The sequence below is a fragment of the Schizosaccharomyces octosporus genome (assembly GCF_000150505.1).
Source record: "Schizosaccharomyces octosporus yFS286 unplaced genomic scaffold supercont6.3, whole genome shotgun sequence".
Taxonomy (NCBI): Eukaryota; Fungi; Ascomycota; class Schizosaccharomycetes; order Schizosaccharomycetales; family Schizosaccharomycetaceae; genus Schizosaccharomyces; species Schizosaccharomyces octosporus.
Genome location: NW_013185621.1, coordinates 1,420,246 through 1,441,092, shown reverse-complemented (window position 1 = coordinate 1,441,092; position 20,847 = coordinate 1,420,246). Strand labels below are relative to the sequence as shown.

The 20,847-nt window shown below is 38.5% G+C and overlaps 9 protein-coding genes and 1 non-coding gene across 10 annotated transcripts; 5 read left to right on the top strand and 5 right to left on the bottom strand.

Annotated features, from left to right (window-relative positions):
- The first annotated feature begins 50 nt into the window (after positions 1-50).
- SOCG_01197 (oxysterol binding protein) lies at positions 51-2,799 on the top strand. The gene is made up of 5 exons (XM_013164152.1): positions 51-200; positions 281-327; positions 461-492; positions 545-622; positions 713-2,799. The coding sequence occupies exons 1-5, from the start codon at positions 194-196 to the stop codon at positions 1,965-1,967; spliced, it is 1,419 nt and encodes a 472-aa protein (XP_013019606.1). The 5' UTR covers positions 51-193; the 3' UTR covers positions 1,968-2,799.
- Positions 2,782-5,077, top strand: SOCG_01196 (chaperone activator Sti1). The gene has a single exon (XM_013164151.1). The coding sequence runs from the start codon at positions 3,115-3,117 to the stop codon at positions 4,867-4,869; it is 1,755 nt and encodes a 584-aa protein (XP_013019605.1). The 5' UTR covers positions 2,782-3,114; the 3' UTR covers positions 4,870-5,077.
- SOCG_01195 (transcription elongation regulator) lies at positions 4,967-7,654 on the bottom strand. The gene is made up of 2 exons (XM_013164150.1): positions 7,518-7,654; positions 4,967-7,464 (listed from the first exon to the last, which is right to left on the bottom strand). The coding sequence occupies exon 2, from the start codon at positions 7,438-7,440 to the stop codon at positions 5,269-5,271; it is 2,172 nt and encodes a 723-aa protein (XP_013019604.1). The 5' UTR covers positions 7,441-7,464; positions 7,518-7,654; the 3' UTR covers positions 4,967-5,268.
- A 115-nt stretch (positions 7,655-7,769) lies between these two features.
- Positions 7,770-8,411, top strand: SOCG_01194 (mediator complex subunit Med9; the record flags this gene model as incomplete). Its single annotated transcript, XM_013164149.1, has 1 exon — positions 7,770-8,411. One exon carries the CDS (start codon positions 7,770-7,772, stop codon positions 8,409-8,411), a length of 642 nt encoding a protein of 213 aa, XP_013019603.1.
- A 144-nt stretch (positions 8,412-8,555) lies between these two features.
- On the top strand, positions 8,556-9,095 carry SOCG_01193 (meiotically upregulated Mug117; the record flags this gene model as incomplete). The annotated part of the gene is made up of 1 exon (XM_013164148.1): positions 8,556-9,095. One exon carries the CDS (start codon positions 8,556-8,558, stop codon positions 9,093-9,095), a length of 540 nt encoding a protein of 179 aa, XP_013019602.1.
- Positions 9,064-10,872, bottom strand: SOCG_01192 (ATP(CTP) tRNA nucleotidyltransferase). Its single transcript, XM_013164147.1, has 2 exons — positions 9,371-10,872; positions 9,064-9,328 (listed from the first exon to the last, which is right to left on the bottom strand). Exons 1-2 carry the CDS (start codon positions 10,679-10,681, stop codon positions 9,170-9,172), a joined length of 1,470 nt encoding a protein of 489 aa, XP_013019601.1. The 5' UTR covers positions 10,682-10,872; the 3' UTR covers positions 9,064-9,169.
- Positions 10,873-11,017: 145 nt separating this feature from the next.
- On the bottom strand, positions 11,018-11,389 carry SOCG_01191 (ribosomal protein subunit L37; the record flags this gene model as incomplete). Its single annotated transcript, XM_013164146.1, has 1 exon — positions 11,018-11,389. The coding sequence occupies one exon, from the start codon at positions 11,387-11,389 to the stop codon at positions 11,018-11,020; it is 372 nt and encodes a 123-aa protein (XP_013019600.1).
- Positions 11,390-12,219: 830 nt separating this feature from the next.
- Positions 12,220-12,314, bottom strand: SOCG_16395. The gene has a single exon. It is a non-coding gene; the product is annotated as a tRNA-Ser (tRNA).
- Positions 12,315-13,228: 914 nt separating this feature from the next.
- On the top strand, positions 13,229-16,133 carry SOCG_01190 (RNA-binding protein Snd1). The gene has a single exon (XM_013164145.1). The coding sequence runs from the start codon at positions 13,358-13,360 to the stop codon at positions 15,977-15,979; it is 2,622 nt and encodes an 873-aa protein (XP_013019599.1). The 5' UTR covers positions 13,229-13,357; the 3' UTR covers positions 15,980-16,133.
- Positions 16,073-20,417, bottom strand: SOCG_01189 (RhoGEF for Rho1). The gene has a single exon (XM_013164144.1). It carries the CDS (start codon positions 20,192-20,194, stop codon positions 16,217-16,219), a length of 3,978 nt encoding a protein of 1,325 aa, XP_013019598.1. The 5' UTR covers positions 20,195-20,417; the 3' UTR covers positions 16,073-16,216.
- Positions 20,418-20,847: the final 430 nt, after the last annotated feature.

The window sequence follows — 20,847 nt, the reverse complement described above, 5'->3', positions numbered from 1 at the left end:
ACGCTTTGTGTTTACATTTGGTCTTCCTTAGTTTGACGTCAAGATTCAAGACATATATTACCCTTGACGAACGTCGGACAGTCCATAGTGAAGTTGCAAATAACCAACATCAAGAGAGGAAAGTCATATTAAAAATCCCCTAACAACTCCATTTTTTACAGTAGAAATAATAAATTGAAATAGGCGATCGACTATGCCTCGTATGTATAGTAGCAGCTAAAATGATTTTGAAAAAAGGCTGTGCTTTATGGTGAACGAAGGACTAACAAAGCAATTCTAGATGAAAAACAAGACAGAGACACGGAGGAAATTGAAGATGAAAGCAAGGTTTGTACTCTTAAGTATTAAAAGCTTGGAAATGTTTGTTGTCATTCAAAACACTGGGAGAGTGTTAATATATAACAAGGATTTTCTTGCTTCCTACTGTTCGTAATGAACGAATTGTTAACACAGTTTCTAGAATATCATTCTTGGGATTGTGTCTCAATTGAGGTAAGCAAACAATCCACTCTTTGAAAATGTATTGCTGACCTTTTAATTTCAGACCGAACATGGACCTGTCAAAAGTAACGCTTCCTACATTTGTTTTGGAACCAAAGTCGATGTTGGAGCGAATTACAAAGTATGTTGTTCTCTTTTTGTGTGAGGTGTTTAGAAAAGCATCTTTGGTATCAATAAATGTTGGATTTGATGAACTAACCAAATGGACTAGCTTTATGAGTCATCCAGAATTTCTTCTTACAGTTCCTCAGGTTCCTTCTGCTGAAGAAAGATTTTTAGACGTGTGCCGATTTTACCTTTCAGGGTGGCATATTCGTCCTCCAGGTGTGAAAAAACCACTGAACCCGGTTCTGGGAGAGACATTTACAGGATTTTGGAAGTTTCCTCCCGCTGGCCCCTCAAGTCCCGGATTGGAAAACTTGAATGGTACCGCTGTGTATATTTCCGAACAAGTGAGCCATCACCCACCCATTAGTGCTTATTTTTATTATTGCCCGCAATACAAAATTCGCGTTGACGGTGTGCTAAAACCCAGATCGCGGTTCTTGGGCAATTCTGCGGCAAGTATAATGGAAGGAGTTGCTACGATGAAGTTTTTAGAACGGAACGAGGAATACATCCTAACCCAGCCTAATATGTATGCTCGTGGCATTTTGTTTGGCAAAATGCGTATAGAATTAGGAGACCACGTTACCGTACGTTGCCCAAATACGGATTTGGCAGCTGATATTGAATTCAAAGTAAAAGGTTTCATTAGTGGAACGTACAACTCTATTGCAGGAAAAGTAAAGCGTATAAGCACAGGTGAGGTGTTGTACAAACTCTCCGGAAAATGGGATTCTGAAATAATTTTAGAAAATGCTAGCACTGGGAAGTCATCTACATTTTTGGATGTCACGGAATTACCCGTTTATCCTATTACATCTCGGCCCTTGGAAGAGCAGGCACCTTACGAGTCACAAAAATTGTGGTATGAAACTTGCGAAGGCGTTAAAGCTCGTGACCAATCACTCGCGACAAAATCAAAGACTGCAATTGAAGATAGTCAACGCGAGAAGGCTAAGGCTCGGGAAGCTAACGGTGAAAAATGGCAGCCCAGATTTTTCAAGCAAACTGGACCTGAGGAATATCTGCTAAATATGGATATACCGTACAATGCTCCTGACGCTGAAGTGCTTAGTAGATTAGACAGTTTTATACCCATTTTCAGCCAAAGAGATCGTTCACACTTTCGGAACCTCGTCGGTGGAGGTGCAGAACCTCAGCCGTCAATGCAAGGACCAGATCCTCGCAAGCAAGTTAATAACACAGGCTTGAATGGAACTCGTCCTCCAAATTCTCGTGAAAGACCTAACCCAGCTTCCTCTAGTTTCGTAACTTATCGAAGTGATAATGGATCTGTGGACGAATACCACGATGCACAAATGCCGGATCAAAAAACTCTTTCACAATTAGAGGAAAATTAATTTGGGTTATATATATTGGAGAAAGGAATGCTTAAAAGTAAGCGTTTTCGGGTTTGGGTTCTTTTTCTTAGGGGTATCTATTTGTAATTTCGCTTTAACCATGCCATTTAGTGGTGGAATCCAAACCAAGCAAGTATATACCTTCACGAAAAGGATTGGAGTTTTTTATTGCTTGTTTTGACAGCTGGTTGATGCTGAAGTATGTAGTTAAGTCTTTGTTTTTAAGAATACCTCTATAAATTGACTTATAATCTAGGAAAGTTTTCTGGTCAGGTTACGAATATTTAATGCCACAGGATTTGTATGAACGTTTTAATACAACTTATTACTTTATTTTTTTTTCTTTCTCTCTTCTTTCTCTTTTCTTCATCTATCATTATTGATACAATGAAGTTGTGTATGCTTGTCTCACATGTTTGATTCTAGTAATCGCGCTACTAAAAGATGTCCGTTTAGTTTCGCAGTATTTCTTCAAGAGTATTGATCTAAGTATGGTGTACTTGGCTTTTATTCGGTTTATATATGTTGTTTCTATTGCTTGTAACGAAGTGTTCCCGTCGAAAAATGATTTCGCATTGACGAGACGAACGTCAGTATTCAAAGTCAAAGTGAATGAGGTTTGAAAAATGAAATAGCACATGAAAATTAAAAGAGAGAGCAAGATAATACAATTACAACTATTACTACTAGAAAAAGCTATGACTTCTTATAATTTTTTAGTTTTTATTTTGATAGCTCATTTATTTATTTACGAATGTAGTGCAGTGGAAGGCAACTTTTGACCAGACATGAATGAGCCGAATGTAAAGTGGGATATACGGACAAAATAAAACATAAACTATAAAAAATACAAAATTGTCTGTTTATCCTTGTTATTTGATTGAGAAAGTATGGTAGACGATCTTGCTTATTCTGGATCTTTCGTAGAGGTTCGCTGGTGGGAATCGTCATACCCTTATAAAGCGCACTGGGTAGGTACTTAGAAGTCAAGTTGACCGGAGCGTAGTTTGTTCGTAAAGCGAGAAACTAACGAAAGAGAAACGAAAACAAGTCAGAAAACGCGTATAAGGATTGTTTTCAATAGTATCTGGTGTTATATTTAGGTTACGAAGAAAATTTCATTGAAATAGGACTTAGAACGAGCAAAATGGCAGAAGATTTGAAAGCAAAGGGTAATGCTGCATTTGCCCAAAAGGATTACAAGACAGCGATTGACTACTTTTCACAAGCAATCCAATTAGACGGTAATAATCATATTTTATATTCGAACCGTTCAGCTTGTTATGCATCAGTAAAGGACTACAAAAACGCTTTAGAAGATGCCACCAAATGTACAGACATCAAGCACGACTGGGCTAAAGGTTGGTCGCGTAAAGGAGCAGCCTTACACGGTTTAGGTGACTTGACAGCTGCTAAAGCTGCTTTTGAAGAAGGCTTGAAGTTTGACTCTAACAATGCCCAACTCTTGAACGGTTTAAAGAGTGTTGAGGCTGCACAAAGCTCCGCTGGCGGGGATAGTGGCTTTAATCCATTCGCCAAAATGACTTCTCAATTGAATGACCCCAAGTTTATTCAAAAGTTGGCTAGTAATCCCGAAACAGCATCTTTGTTAGGTGATGCCAGCTTTATGAGCAAACTCCAAAACATCCAAAAGAATCCCGGCTCTATTATGTCGGAACTGAATGATCCACGCATGATGAAGGTGATTGGTATGCTCATGGGTATCGACATTAACATGAAGGGTGAGGAAGACGCTGCTGCTAACGCCAACGAGGCTGCTTCTTCTTCTGAACCTTCCCAACCCGAAACTGCTCCTAAGGAAGAAACCAAGCCCGAGCCCGCCGCCCAACCTATGGAGGAAGATAAGACTCCCGAAGAAATCGAAGAAAATGCCAGCCAAGAAGCTCTTCGCAAAAAGGCCGATGAGGCCAAACAAGTCGGTAACGAAAACTACAAGAAGCGTAACTTCCCTGTTGCTATTGAGCATTACAAAAAGGCATGGGAAACTTACAAGGACATCACTTATTTAAATAACCTCGCTGCTGCTTATTATGAAGCTGATGAATTGGACAACTGTGAATCTACTTGTAAAGAAGCCATTGAACAAGGTCGAGACTTACGCGCTGATTTCAAGTTAATCGCCAAGGCCCTCGGCCGTTTGGGTACTACTTACCAAAAGCGTGGCGATCTTGCTAACGCTATCGAATACTTTCAGCGCTCCCTTACTGAACACCGCAGCCCCGATATTCTTACAAAGCTGAAGGAAGTTGAAAAGCTTAAAGAAAAAATAGACCGTGAATCTTACATTGACCCAGCCAAGGCGGATGAAGCCCGCGCCAAGGGTAACGACCTTTTTAAGGCCGGTGATTTTGCTGGTGCCATTAAGGAATATACTGAAATGACTAAACGTGCTCCCACTGATCCTCGTGGTTTCGGCAACCGCGCTGCAGCTTACCTGAAGGTCATGGCACCCGCCGAATCCATTCGTGACTGCAACCATGCTATTCAGTTAGATCCCACTTTTGCTAAAGCCTATGTTCGTAAAGCTCAAGCTCTGTTTATGTTGAAGGATTACGGAAAATGTATTGATGCTTGCAATGCTGCTGCTGACGTCGACCGTAAAGAGCCTAACTCTGGTAAGAACATCCGCGAAATCGACTCACAATTGCAAAAGTGCATGAACGCAATGGCCGCTCAAAGACAAAATGAAACTGAAGAAGAAACAATGGCTCGTATCCAAAACGATCCCGAAGTTTTGGCTATTCTCCAAGATCCCGCTATGCAAGCTATCCTTGGTCAGGCTCGTGAAAATCCTGCCGCTTTAATGGAGCACATGAAGAGTCCTGCCGTTAAAAGCAAGATCGACAAACTTATCGCTAGTGGTGTCATTCGCCTTGGTTAAATAAATATTACTTGAGTCATGACAAAGCAAAAACCAGAAAAAAATATAATGGTTTTATTTTTAAACGTTCATAGTAGATCATGTTTGCTTAATATACCTTCAATAGATTAAATTTAGGCTATAGAGATATATGTTAGTGCTCTTTAAGCGGTATAGAAAGTTATCGCCTTACAATAAATTACTGAAAGGCTAGTAATAAAAAGATACAAATCTATTTACATATAAATACCTACGCAAAAAATCTATTCCTTTGTTTGCTAATCTCAAAATACCCAATTAGCAAAATCAACCATTTTCTTTCATAAATTTTGATGAATAGCTCATTACCAAAAATAACTGTCCAACCGTACTTCGAAGAAGTATATCATCAAGTCCGAGTAAAACGCAACTTCATAATGGCTACTTCGTGAATTTGTTTTGTTCGTCAAGGATTGCTTTTTGCATAAACTTTGGATCAATCGCGAGATTTGGATTTGCTTTAATTAGAGGATTGTTCTCTACAACATGCCTTATTAAATATATGTCTTCTAGACTTAGCACATTAAGTAATCTTTTTAGTGAATAATCCAAGCTATCTTCGTTCTGAGTAGGAACGGGCTTAGTAGAAGGGAGAGAAGATAGAAGCGCAGAAGCTGAACCCAAAGAGGAAGTACTCTCAATGCCTTCACCTCTCGAGTTAGTCTTATTTATAACAAAAACCCCTAACAAAGACAAAGATTCTCGGGTTTTCACTAACTTGGAATCGTGCAGCAAATTCAGTACTTCAGGAATCTCTTCGCCTGAAGGAATAGGGATGATATACGCGTCCTTGACAGAAGCAGATTTGGAACGTAAGACACCGTAACGATTCCGTTCTAAAAAATAATTATATAAAACATTAAATCCATCGATTTCATTGCTGCTAGTTGGAAAGAACAAGACAGAGACAATGATCTTCGACTGAGACTTTTGTAATGCTTGCAAATACTGAAGAGTTGAAGCAATACTAATTCTACCTTCAATTAAAGCAGTTGAAGACAAAATCTCAAACAGAAATTTGAGGTCGATATGACCACTCGATAATATAGCTTCCGCAGAAAATTCAGAGACGGACGCCATTTTCACCTTTCCCCTCCATAGAGCATTCGTTCTGGGCGAAGCATTCTCTACTTTTGAAACATCTTCGTCTTCTTTAGGTGAATATGGAGAGGATAGATGCTCATTATTAACAAGTGGTTCCTTCTCGACTATATCTAGTACAGAAGGATCATCAATCTCAACGATCGAAGGTATATTTACATTTCTTTTTATTTCACTAGTATCTTCTTTCTTAATATATTCATTAGAAGGTTCGTCTGAATTGGAAGTAGATTTGCTTTCAGAAATATTAGGTGATTGAGTCTTCTCAGGAACAGAATTTTCTTCAGACGGAGGAAGAGGAGGTATAGTTACTTTGCTAGGCAAAGTTATAGTTGAATTGTTTGTATCGACATCAACACCTTGTTCATCTTGCACTACCATTTCGCCGTTCTGCATAGTACGAATGCGATAACCGAGAGTATGTTGTTTAAGAACAGTATTCTCAGTGCTTTGCTGACGAATAGTTTCAGCCAAAGACTTCAAATCAGGATTTGCCATTTCTTCGCTGGTCATGTGAACCAGTTTAGAAAACGGAATTTCTTGTTTTAAAACGCGAGCACGAAAAGCAGGATTCTTATCATCTACCAAATTGAAGCGAAGAGCTCGAAACTTTTCTCTATATTTGTTATTTGGATTCGCACTCTGGGTTTCATTATACGAAAGCTCTAAAAACATCGTATTTTCCAGCTTGAGAGCTGAGACCGTGGGATTTATTCCTTCTAAACCAGTAACTCCCTCCTGGTCAGCCTTCTTTAAGATTGTTTCAAAAACTGAGACCCAAGCCTTAGCAACACTTTTTCGGACTGGGTTTTTTAATTCCTCTATCGATAAACTTATATTCAAATCTTCCTGGGAAGCCGTCTCGATTTGTGGCCTTTGCTCTGTTCCTTTGGCACGTTTGGAAGCGTAAGAAGGGAGTCCAAAACTAGCCACCTTCCGCTTACCCGCAGTAAAATTGGCAGAATCCGAAACGCCGTCAGAAGACGAAGTGCTATCAGAAGAAAATTGTAATGACATTGAAGAAGGTGATTCTTGTTTTTCTTCCGGAACAAATGTTGACTTAGTTACATTCGTGGAAATAGTTTCAGATGGTTCATCCACATTTCCCTCTTCTATGTAGGAATCGTGTGGAGGTTGAGTAACAACAGAATGTAAAAATTGTGAATTTTTAGAAGATAATTCTTCCTGTTCATTTTCATGATCACTTTCAGCTGGTCGTCGGCATGTTTCACAAAAAAAGCTTTCAGGAATTGTCTCTTCTGAAAGTCCAACACAGCCGGCATGTTGCCAGCAATCACAACCGTCGCATTGAACCCAGACATCGCCGTTGTCTGATTGAGAACCGCAAATGCAACGAACTGCCGATTCGTTTTCATTATCAATTACAAAATCTCCTTCAGCAGCTTTTGTAGTAACCTTTCTTTTTCTTGTAGATTTTCTAGTTAAACTCATTTTTCTAATAGAACTGTTAATCTTCTGTGGAAGCTTCGTTAGCAAAGTTTCCTATTTCAGAACGCTTATATTCATACCAATTCGTATTCTAGCCGTTAAATGTAATTAGGTCGTATTAAATTAACGTATTCCCGAATCCATAACAAACTAATCATATATTTGTTAACTATTAAAAGATTTTATGTGATTTGGTGGGATGGTAAGTGATGAGTAGTTACTAGTCTTGGCTACACCTAAACCCGACTTAGAGACAAGGTACCTTGAGTCGAATTTTGATTGTTGGCTTATTAAAGGATAATTATATAAAAAAGAAATTATATTTGTATATAATGGGAGATGCCCGAGAGTTACTTCAAAGAATCAAACAAGAACGAACTGGTGTAAAACGGACGCGAAGTGAATCTAATCAAGACAATAAAAAACAGAAAGCTTTACGCAATGATGATAATACGAAACATTCAGAAGATGATTTTATACCAGATCGCTCTTCTCAAGCAAGATTGAACTCTTCTAACGATGAAATGGCTAGTGGTGACCGGAACAAAACCAGCTTACCAGATGACTTTTTTGATGAATCAGTACCAAAAAATGAAAATCTTATAAATGAGGAATGGTCGTTTTTTCAAAATGAAATTAACGACATTGAACAGCAAGCCACACAGAAAGAGTCTTTGCTTCAAGAAAAAGAACTCCAAAAGCAAAGTGAAGCATCTGATCTAAATGAAAAAGAAATTTCGAATAGCCGCACCTTGTCTGACGAGACAGATATTAATTTACGTCCTGATGATTATGACGCTCTCTACCTTGACGATTCAAATCGAGATTATAGAGAAAAGCTCTCCTTAATAAAAGAAAGCTTCCAAAACAGACAACAAGAATCTTCCAAGCCAGCAACTAACGTTTCTGATGAAGAATCAGAAGGTTCAGTTATAGATGATAATTCTTTATGGGGTTTTCAAGAAAACTCATAAATGTTTTTACTTTGGGAGAGCTGTAAAATTTTTGTTTGTGTTGTTTTCGATTTGTTTGTTTACGAAAACAAGGTGCTACAGGTTTATATGCGCCTTGTCTCCGTAAATTCTTTGTAAAAGCAGTAAACCTTATAATAATTAAAAATGCGCCAGGAAATATTTATTTCTTTCGTCTTTTCGTTTCTTCAGGTTTATCAGTCGTTTGGTTCACCAATTTCAAAAGATGCGCACGATTTGAAATCAATGCCAAGCGGTCCTGTCAAAGGCTACAAGGAGAATAAAAGCTTGTTTAATTTCCTTGGTTATGACAATTCTGTTGCTCCTAACGATTGCAAAGGCTCGATGTTATGCCCTATGCTACGAGGTGAAAGTCGAGCATGCCCTTATGCTTATATGAAATACAATCGTTCATTGATTTATCATGGGTATACTTCCTATACAGCGAACTGGTGTACTGCTATATACAAATGTGACGGTGACTATCCTAGCCGCACGGGTAACGAAATTATAGAGCAATTTGACCAACTTGATTTGCAGTGCGCTTCATGTGGAACTCGACACTTTGACGATAAATCAACCGGAACACGCTGTTATGTTAGACTTAATTACTGTTATCCCGATTGTACACAAGTTCTACCTGAAACTACAGAATACGAATACAAAGAGCTTGTTCGAGATTGGTAAATTCTATAAATATTTGCTGACCTGTATCAAGACGAGTAGACACACTAAATCCAACTTGCTCAGAGATTCCAATTTTATTTTCCTTCCATGATTTGTTTTAAAGACTGCAGATATGTGATTAAATCACTGACTGTTCCTTCTGGATTCTCAAATTGCCAAGAAATCATTTGTTCCATGATTGTCTTCAATTCGGGGCCAGGTTTAATTTCCATCTTTTGAATGATTTGCTTTCCCTAGTCACTGTTAGTGAAAATCCAAAAATAAAACTTACATACGTCTAACAAAGGTTTTATTTCGTAACTTTTTTGTAGGTTCTGATCGTAAATTAAACTGTACAGGTTCGAGAATTTCATAAACACGTCAGAAATTTTTTCGTCTTCTCGTTTACAGTATGAGTATAAAAGAGAAGAAAGAAAAGCTACAGCCCAATTTTTTCCAATCTGACGAACCACATTCCCAATTTCGCTACGAGTAGCCTTAGCTAAGTCGTTTGCAAGAGCATCAAACACGTCGGCGTATAAACAGCTTGTATTTAATTGAGTAATAACATGATTGTTCAGTTTCAGATTATCTCTAGCTAACACCGCAGGTATAAAGGTTAACTTTTTCTTTTGAATAATAGATTGTTGAGCCCAAGGGAGCAAAGCAGTAAATAACCAGATGGAAAATCGGTCATCATCACTTAAAGACGGAAGTTTAGAGAAAAGTTCTTGAAACTGCTTAAATAGATGTATAGCGGCTTCCACAGATTTTTGAGGAACTTTGTTCTTTCCATCGGGTATGGGACCAAACATAAAGGAAGATGCACCGGAGGAATATATTAGATGGAGGGAAAGATCTGGATTTGGTCCTCGTAACATCTTCTCAACTTCTTCACCGACACGTTCTTTACTGACCTTGATGTTGAAGGCTTTTTGAACTCCAAGATTTTGCACAGCATCATGAAGAGAAGGGTCTAGTGTAAACTTAAATCTGGAAGCAAATCTTAGACCGCGCAGAATTCTAAGAGGGTCTTCTAGAAAGGATCGAATTGGTGAAATAGGTGTGACCAAATTCCTGTTTTTTAAATCAGTGAATCCACGTTTTGTGATGTCTTCTATTTGTTCGCTTCGAATGTTATAAAATAATGAGTTCAAAGTAAAATCACGACGGTATGTATCTGTTTCTATGGTACCTTGGTGAACTACAGGGATACGACTCTTGTCGTCATAGATTTCTTCCCGTAAACCGACGAAATCAATGTCTAATCCATAAAGAGAAAGGGTAGCTGTTTCTAAATGTTTGCTCTGGTCTGGGTTCACAGTCAGTTTTCCAATTGACTGTTTGTAAGGGATAGCAATTTTTGGGTCCAACACATTCACATATTCCAAGATAGCTTTAGCAAAATCGATACCATTGATTTTATTTAATGTTACATCCAAATCATCACTGGAAAACCCCAGAAGTTTATCGCGTACCCAGCCGCCTGCTAGACGTACTTCAACTGTTGCGTTCCCTCCACGACTTTGTTCAATAAATTCGGCTGTTTTTTTCAAGAGATTCACAACATTTTTTTCTACATCACTTAATATGATTTTGGTGGACATACTCTTATTGTTCTGCAATTGTTGTTTTCGGAATTAATGAGTTTTCAAGAATCCATAAGTCAGGCGCCAAAGATGAGTAGTAGAGCAATTTGTATTTTGAGTAGCAGCAGTGTTTGATGTCTGGAGGGTTTGATTTTGTAAAATCAGAATTATAATGACCTTTTTGTAAATATTTTATTTTTAAATCTGTACATTATCTGATAAAATGCTGTGGGAATATAATGGAGCATATGTAAGAAAGGAAAAAACAAAAAAATAGGAAGTGACAAAAGAGAAGGGAGAAGAGTATTCGAAAAACGTATTCTTATTCGAACGAATCTATTGGAGCGTAAGGGCTTATTTCTTTTTCAAAAAGTTGGATGTACGAATCGCGTTCTTGCGAGAGCGGCTTAAAGCAGTGCGAGAGTCTGAAGCAGGAGCATCTAAAAGAGTCCAAAGCCATTCAGGATATTCGTTATCTTCTTTGGCTACTGGATCAACACCGCCTGCTTTAATATTGAGGTTTTTGAGGATTGTACCAGCAAGTACAGAACTAGCAGGATGAGCATCTGAAGGGCCATCGCTCATATCTTTGTTAGCTTCAATTTTTTGTTCTCTTTCTTTTTGTATAAATTGAGAACGATGAAACTCTCGACGAAAACAGCCATTCGCGACTAACGACGAAGCAGATTGCCGGATAAGAATACGAGAAGAACGAAGACAAAGCATAGCTGCTAAATTCTATGATAGATTTTTTAAAAGGAGAAAAGTTAAAAAGAAAGTGTGCGGTCTTGAAATCGACAGCCCTAAGAAATCCAAGGAAATAAAGTCTGCAAAATCCTAGAGTTCAATGAAAAAGTAAAAGCTAAACAAAACAAAACTAAACAAAGTCTAATTTAACAATTTAGAATTGTAAACTAACAAACTCCGTAAAGTCCAAATTCCAAAGGTTCTGCTGAAGAGGTTAGGATAGTAGTTCGTTGTCTATACAAGTCGAAGAAGTAAGAATACAAAAATCACGAAGGAATTGAAAGCACATACAAAAAAATCTTAAAGCACCTGTTGAATTGAAGAGAAAAAAAATATTAATTCGTGTTTTCGCCATGAATCGTAGAAATCCTGATGCAGTCCATTTGTCTACGAAGAAGCGAAAACGAAGCCACAAATGATAACCCATCTTAGAATTGCTTTTCCAATTTAACATGACTTAAAACTCCTCTCATTCTTCCTTTCTTTACTATTTCTGATTTTTCGTGTTACTCTTTGTTACTTTATATTGGTACTGTAAACACTTTATAGGCGATGACTGAGAAGGCATGAATGTTACAGACTGAGTAGATAAATAAGAATTGGTTGTGATTTATGGATACTGATGACCTTGAGTCAATTTTTTGCGAATCCTATCCATCGATGCGTTTTCAGAAACCAAAAACACAATCAAGGAACACTGCAGAGAACCAAACCACAACTGCGTAGACAAATGATTTCACTCTGGATTGCATTGATTTGTTTACCATAGCATTCTCATGAATTTAAAAAAAACAAAAATGTATTATTGACGACAACGGCAGGATTCGAACCTGCGCTCCCAAAGGGAATCCGCTGGGCTACTTGATAGCAGGCGAACGCCTTAAAACCACTCGGCCACGTTGTCTTGTTGAGAACTAACTAGAATGAACCAAATATAAACGTGTCTTAAAAGGGATAATAAATGGCATCGTTGAGTAAATAAACAGCCGAAATAAGAAAAGAAGTAGTGGCGTCTCATTTGGAAAGATTGTTATAAATATCTAAAAATAAGTTCTTTTTCTTTTTCTCTGACTGTGTTTGCTTTCACATAGAAATCGATATTGATAGGTTTGATGTTTCAAATTCTCGGAGGTATCTCTAGCTTTGTAAGTAGATTTTGGAGTAAATTCATTTATTTATGAAAAGAAAACTCCTTTTCTTTTTTTTTTTTTTTTTTTAACCCATAATGATTTTCAACATGCAGAATTGTCGATTCATACAATATCGTACAGACCATCTTCTTAATGAATTTGTATCCTATAAAGGAGTAATTTCTTATAAAATGACAGTTTAAAAGGATAATTTCGAAAATCGATGCCAGTTCTCTTTTCAATAACTATAGGTAATTTTTTATTTAAAAAAAGTTAATTTTATGACCATATAACATACTCTTTTACCGAGAAAAGGTACAGACTAAGGACCCTTGTTTATTGTAAACAAATAAAACAATAAAAAGCAGAATAATTTCTTTCGCTTATTTTTTTTTATAGAAAAAAGTAAAAGAGATATATTTGGTATAAAAATAAATTTAGAAGCTTGCTGTTCAATTTACGATGCTAAATTTACTCGTCTATATACCCTCATATAAGCAAATGTGTATACTATTGCTACGCATACAGAAGGACAGAAAGAAAAGAAAGAATTTAGTAAAGAAATATTAAAAGATTTAAAAGTTATCCAAAGGAAGCAAGCAGAAAAAGTAGAAATTCCGCATATAAAGGGCAAGTCGAATTTCTGGGAGTTATGTATTTACAATGAAAGAGTGTATAAGCCAATTATCTTTTTCATTATCTACTTATTTATTCTTAATTTTATTCCTTTATACTTCCATTCTTCTCTCATATAAGCAGGTACGCATCCACCATCTGATCATTCCATCCTTTACCAAAACCTTCGATTCATAATAAAATGAGTGAATATGTTTCTTCAATGATTAAATACGCTCATAGCGGTGATAGTTTTACTATTTTGGTAAAGAATAACTTGAAACAAATCAATGAAAAGCAGTTTTCTCTTGCTTACATTGATTGCCCTCGTTTTCGGAAAGAAGGTGACGAGCCATTTGCTTTTGAGGCTCAAGAACATGCACGACGTCTTGTTGTAGGTCGCCCTGCTTCGACATGTACATTCAACGTTGCTCCTACTACCAAGCGTGAATACGGTTGCATCCGTACTGCTGATTTGGATCTGACTGAATCTTTATTACGCGCTGGCTTAGCCAAGCTTCGTCCTGAAGCAGTCCGTAGAGAGTCTAATCACGAAAATGCTTATTTCAAAGGATTGGAGGAAGCTCAAGCCGCAGCTCAAGAAAGCAAACTTGGTGTGTGGAGTAATTTAGAAGATGCCGTTCAAACAGAAAAATCCGTCCCTGCTGACATTCCCAAGTTTATGAAACGAAACCAAAAGAAGAAATTGAACGGTATTATTGAAAATATCCGTGATGGTGATCAATTGCGGGTTCGCCTTCTTTTGAAGCCCAGACGCCATCAGTACATTAATGTATCACTTGCTGGTGTTCGCTGTCCTCGTGCTACCCATACTTACAACGACCAACCACCTACCGAGGAGGAACCTTTCGGTGATGCTGCGAGACAATTTGTTGAAACAAGACTTCTGCAAAGAAACGTTATTATTGAATTGTTGGGTGTGACGCCAAGTAACACGAGCTTCATCGCTAATGTACTTCACCCCGCCGGAAACATTGCTCATGTGCTTCTTTCTGGTGGTCTTGGTCGTGTTGCCGACCTCCATAGCATAAACCTTGGTCCAGAGGCTATGCAGAACCTGCGAACTATTGAAGGTAAGGCGAAGGCCGCCAATTTAGGTATCTGGAAGAATGTTAAATTACCTAATATTGGTTCACTTTCTCTTCGTGACTATAGCGGTATCGTTTCTCGTGTCGTTTCGACTGATACTCTTGAAGTACGTCGCGACGATGGTTCAGATGCCAGACTCCAACTAAGTAGCATACGCCATCCTAGACCATCAAACGAGAAAGAAGCTCCCTACCAGCTTGATGCCCGTGAATTTTTCCGTAAAAAAATTATCGGCAAGCGAGTTAATGTTTCCCTCGATTTTGTTCGTCCTGCCCAGAATGGATTACCTGAAATCAATGCTTGCACTGTGACTTTAAGCGATGGAAGAAACCTTGCCATGTTAGCCGTCGAAAATGGCTACGCTTCCGTTTTGAGACATAGAGCTGATGATGTTGACCGCTCCCCTATCTATGATCATCTAATTCAAGCTGAAAAAAATGCTCAAGAAGCTAAGAAGGGCATGTGGTCAGGAAAGAAGCCTCAATACGAAGCAATTGTTAATGCTTCCGAAACTCCTTTAAGATCTCGTCAGAACCTTTCGTCCCTCCAAAGAAACAGAAAACTTCCTGTAGTCATTGAAAACGTTATCAGTGGCTCTCGTTTCCGCTGTTTTTGTCCAAAGGAAAATTGTTTCTTTATGTTCGCTTGTGCTGGAATCCGTACCCCACGAACTGCTCGTAATGCCCAAGACAAGGAAGAGCCTTTTGCAACTGAATCGTTTAACAATGCTAAATCATTGTTACAACAGGAAGTGGAAGTAGAAGTTCTTTCAGTAGACAATAACTCTTGTTTCTTAGGTGATTTGACAGTCAACCGTACATCAAACTTTGCTTTGGATTTATTGACTGAAGGTTTGGCCTGGTGTCAAGGTTATTCTAGTCAATCAAATATTCAATACACCCAGTACCATGATGCCGAATCCTCTGCAAGGGAAAAGAAAGTTGGCATTTGGCATAACTATGCACCTGAAGTTGCTCAGAAAAAAACCGACGCACCTTCTGATTCTGCTGCTTCCGAACCAACGTATTTGGATGTTGCGCTTAGTGATATTGCTGATGACGGAAAGTTTTCTTTTCAAGTCGCTGGCCCCAACATCCAACAGTTAGAAAATTTGATGTCCGAGCTATCCGATCACAGAAAGGCCGCTCAGTCATTGGATCGCTACAATGTTGGAATGAACGTTGCTGCTATTTCTACCCTTGACAATGGAATCTACCGTGGAAAAATCTTACGTTGCAATAGAGAAAATCAGAGTGCCGATGTTTTGTTGTACGATTACGGCAGTGTCGAACAAACTCCTTTCAAAAATTTGTATGCCCTTCCTGAAAAATTTTCAAAATTAAAACCTCAAGCTCAACTCTCCCGTCTTACATTTGTCCAGCTTCCTCCTTCTAACTCTGATTATTACGAAGATGCCAAGCTCGTTTTTAGAGAGCTTGCTATGAACAAAGGCCTCGTGGCTAAAATTGATGGTAAGACAGATAATGTTGCTTCAGTGACCCTCTATAACCCTAGTGATGGTGCTGATTTCTCAGACTGTATCAATACCCAGTTGGTTGCTCTTGGTATGGCTAGCGTTACCCCTAGAAGAAAACTAGCACCATTTGAGAAAGATGCTGCCAGTTTAAGCATTTTGCAAGATTGCCAGCAACAGGCACGCCTCAATCATATTGGCATGTGGGTATATGGTGACCCTCTCGAATATGAGGAATAAAAGCTTATGCTTTATAATAACGTTCTTTCATTTTGCTTTTTGCCATAAAGTACATTCTTTTTTGTGATATCCGATGAATTATTTACGAGAAATTTATGCAAGCACAAAAAATTTTATTCGTCATTAAATTCATGTACCCTTAAAAATTAAATCTCAAATAAAATATGAACCTAAATGTAACCCATAAAATATTAACCTAAATAAATAGAACGAATGACATCGTTTTCATCATAAGACTCATTTGCTTGGAGTCAAAGCTTCCTTTACTTGTACATTTGCATCAGCACTGGTCAGTCGAAGGGAACAGACGACACTTGTGTCAACGTTGTCTCTACGCTGATCACAAGCATAAAAAATCTCACCGCCTTCTCCTAATTTTCCTCGTCCATCCGCAAGCAATCTGATATTATTAGCGGGAATAACATGCACTAGTTCTGACGTCTCCACATGTCTGACTTCAATGAAAGATGGCTCAAATGCTAGTATATATGGGTAGCTAAGAGCAAAGTTTTGAGGAGTGCCTTCCCAGACGACAAACCAAGTAGAACGAGAACGCCATCCATCACGATTCACAAAGAATGCAAATTGAGTATAACATAACAAAAATTCACCACCGTTCATGCGGTATATAGCAATCGGCTTCACATTTTCTTTGCGTTCGACAAATTCAAGCGAAGTGTCTGCAGGATCAAGAAGGGATTGAGTTTCTAGATTGTCAAGACTAACAACCTCGAAACCTCTGGTGCATCCTACACAAAGCTTATTTTTTAAGAAATGTACTGAAGTTGACTCTGTAGGGATGTAAAGTTCCTTAATGATTCGTAAAGGGTCTTGGTTTACTGCCAATAGCTTCTTAAAACTGGGCAGGTTCTTTCCTTTAGCGAGATGTGGTACTGGTTCGAAGACTTTGATGGTAGCACTTAATACCGAACTTTTAACTGCACAAACCAAAACTTGCCCCAAACAAATACCAACACGGAAAAAGGTAGTATGCCCGCAAATTTTTCTAGGCTTCTTCGGCGCTTGATTGGGTTCCGCCTCTATCATTTCCAATGGATAGGAGTATAGTGTTTTATCAGATAGCAGTAGTAATAAATTAAATTCTTCAATAACTTCCAATTGAAATACATTTGACATATTGAGAGCTCGGACGGGCTTAAACTGAAGAGGAGTATTAGACTTGCGAAGCGATACATAAACGCCATAATCAGTTCCATACAACAAGCGACGACCACTATCATAAACACCAATCGCATTAACTTTATTGTCACCGACGAAGAAATCAGATGATACTGTTACAGTTTCAAACCATTGACTTCTATGTTGTAACAAAGTTTGTTGGTGGTCAATATGTTCTAACCATTTATCACGACCTACTTCTGTTGAAGCAAAAAGGGTAATTTCATATCCCCGTCTACCTAAAAGTTGCAGACTGAAAGGATGTAATCTTCCTGGCGGCTTCCCATTTGCCACTTTTGAAACCGCTGCAAGTTGACTCTTATTTGAATAAGGAATTCGAGTCCCAGCTTCGTCAACTAAATATTGTTGCAAGAGTAACAAGGGGATCGGTCTCTGGTAAACTTTGTATATTTCCCTTTTGTTTATAATTTTAGGCTTTACAATCAACAGTGCATGGTCGAATAAAAACATACTAACGTCCGAATTGGAATCCAGAGCGCTAGAAGTTGTACTCCTCTTTTTCAGTGGTCCTTTGAAAATAAGTTGTCTATTAGCATCCAGAAGATGTAAATCGTAATGCTCTCCAGGCTTAAACACGAGTTGTTGATTTAAGTGGAAGAGATTGAACCGGTTTTCAGCCTTTCCACTTTCTAAATTAAGACGTGAAAGGAATCCCCTGATAATACCAACTACTTTTGGTATATCCTGCTTGTCAGGGTTTCCTTCTTCAGTATATTTTAAAACAGCCTCCAAAAGTAAGGGGTATCTCGCTAATCGAGTAGTGGGTTTTGTTAAATATCCGTTTAATTCTAGTTTTCTAGATTCTTTCATTCGCTCAACGTCGTAAACGAATTTAGCGAAAGCAGGATTATTAGCCTTCTCCTTTTCAAATTCATATTTTCCGTGTAATTGACCGGCACCATAACGTATAAAAGGTTCGAACTTTGGTACATGCTCCAAGAACACATCGGCAATGTTATCAACGATAGGTTTATAATTTTGCCTTCTGGTTAAAGCTTCAGCAAGTTTAGAGTTCACAGCTTGGACTTCTAGGGCGTTCAAAAAGACAGTACGAATGAACTTTTCCTTTTTCCGTTCATGTATACAATTTGATGCCCAAAGAGGCTTTATCCAATAATCACGTAAATATTCCAAATCCTTGACGAAATCTCTTTCAGTATATATAACTTCGCAAATAACTTCTTGTCTTTTTCGCTCACGTTCACTAACGCTGTTTGCGATTTCTTTAGGAACACTATGGATCCACAATTTTTGTTCTTTGTCATCAAAATTTAGGGAAGATGACTGCTCGGCATTAGCCCTCATCTTAGCAAACATGCGATGCTGCTGTTCTAAACGACGTGGACAAGAGATAGAATAACAGGGATGATCCTTAGCACAAGTAGGAGAATAACAGCGAGTTAACAAAGTAAAAACACCATTGGGGAACCGTATATCTTCCATGGCAGAGGAAGGATTTGGCATACCTGACTCAAATTCTTCATTGTGATCACGAGAAAAACGGTCCCTGTGGGTACCCCCATCATGAGAGATAAGGCGCCGGTAATTTATGCCTTGGAACTGGTAAATTTCTCGATGGGAATCACGAAGTCGATGGTCATAAGTAACATCATGAAAAAATTTTTGTGCATCTAAAGATCTACCAACAAGCAATGCTAGGGTACGATCTGAGGTATGAATTATTCCCATAAGAAGTGCCACTGCATAGTCTCCTGTAAAAGCATCGGAATAAATAAGACCATCTTTGGAAATGTCATTAAGTTGTGCTCGTGCAGTAAATTCTTCAGCAACGCGGGAAAGTAAGGCAGCATAAATTTTACGCTTTTTCTTGAGCTTTCCAGCAGGGGAGCTCCTTCCAGAAGGAGTAAACGCGGTAGGACTTGATGGATGAGTTGAAGATTCTGATATAGTTGCTGATTCAGACGACTTGTAGGAACTTAAAGTATATGAACGCGAAGTAGCTTCAGCATGTAGATTTTTCTGCTTCATAGCCTCCAAATGTGCAATACTAGCATGATCAAAGGAATGATTTCTAGGATTCCTTTGTGGGGGAGGTACAATTCTAAGATTAGCCGCCGGAGGACCGCGAACGGGAACTGATGCTGAAGAAATAGGTCTTGATATTGCGGGTTTGGAAAAGGGAGAAGAAGGATGAGCAGGCGTACTTGTTCTGCTCGGTTGAGTATCTACAGGAGACGTTGCAACGGGAAAGTTAAATCCAGAAGTCATAGTAGAGGCAGGGGAAATTGGACTGGAAGATGAGAAAGAAGGTTGACGATTTGTTGCATGTAGAGAGCTTGATTCTGGTCGTTTTGGAGGTACATCTATACCTTGACGAACATTCATGCTAACAGCTGAAGACGACCCAGGTAGATTTTGAGGATTCTGATAATAAGCATGGCTTGATTGCATGCTGTTGCTTCTAGATTCTACCGCTGATGCAGCATTCGAATTCATACACATTTCTTCATAGGGCTCTGGTTCGACCACGGTACTGGCTATTGAGTTTTGACGTTGATAGGCAATGGGGTTATATCTCTCGGGAGAAGAAGCGAGCTTCGTCGCAGAGTTAAAAGATTCACTCCGGTTATAAGTAGAAGGTGAGGGTTGTTTGTTGATAGTATTAGGTGCTATCGAATCATCGTAAGGAGGTAGAGAAGGTGAAAAACCGTAGTCTCCTTTGACATTCAAGGGACTTGTAGGGTTACTAGTATTTATAAATGAAGGTGAATTATCGTAATAATCTACAATCTTTATAGGAGAAGCCTCGGAGTACTGTTTGTAGGAGGGATCGGCGGCAATGGAAGGTTGCAAACTGGCAGAACGATTCGGCATCGGCTTTCGAGGAATTCTTCGAATTGGAGGGTTGACTGGTTTCCTCATAGTAGCATCATTGCTTAGTACTGGACTACTAACAGCTCGAATAGGATCCCGTTTACGTGGAGCACCAAAAATTTCCTCGTATATACGAGAACCTTCATTTCCATCCAATGCATTAGGATGCCGATACTCCATTGTAAAAAAAATTAAACAGTCAGTTTGACGATCTAATCGACAATTCTGAATGTTTTTGCGACGCGAAAGGGAGGTTGTGGTGGTGAAGAAAAGTAGCTCTTACCGCAAGAAAGATAGCTGATCTGCCTCAGTGATGCACACCATATAACGACGAAACACCATCAATCTTTAACTAAATTTTTTACATTGAGGTCATACTACCAAGCCAACATTAACATTAGCTAAACGAGTTTACCATAAGTTGTATAATTTGAATGCTTTTTGACGGTTTTATTACTGTTGAATCCATAGAAACTGGAAGCTGCGTTTAGATTTAAACAAATGTCTTACTCAAGTTTCCTGCTTTTTAAGCGAACGGCTCTAGTTAAAAATCTGGGTAGCTAGCAATGTATGAGACTTTTTGTAGTTTCACGTATAGAAACTTTTTATGAGGACATAAGGCGATGCGATGCATGCAGCCATTAAAATAATTTATATATCACTGTCCAGGACAGCAGCTTTGCACTTCATTCCAAGAGTTGCAAATGAAAACCTAGGATGGAAGAAGAGAGCTATTAAGATAATTAATTTGGTTCGAAAGGTTGTTAAACGGATTCCTTCCAAATAGAATAGTAACTTTGTCTCAATCCCACAACTTTCCTTATTAAATGAAT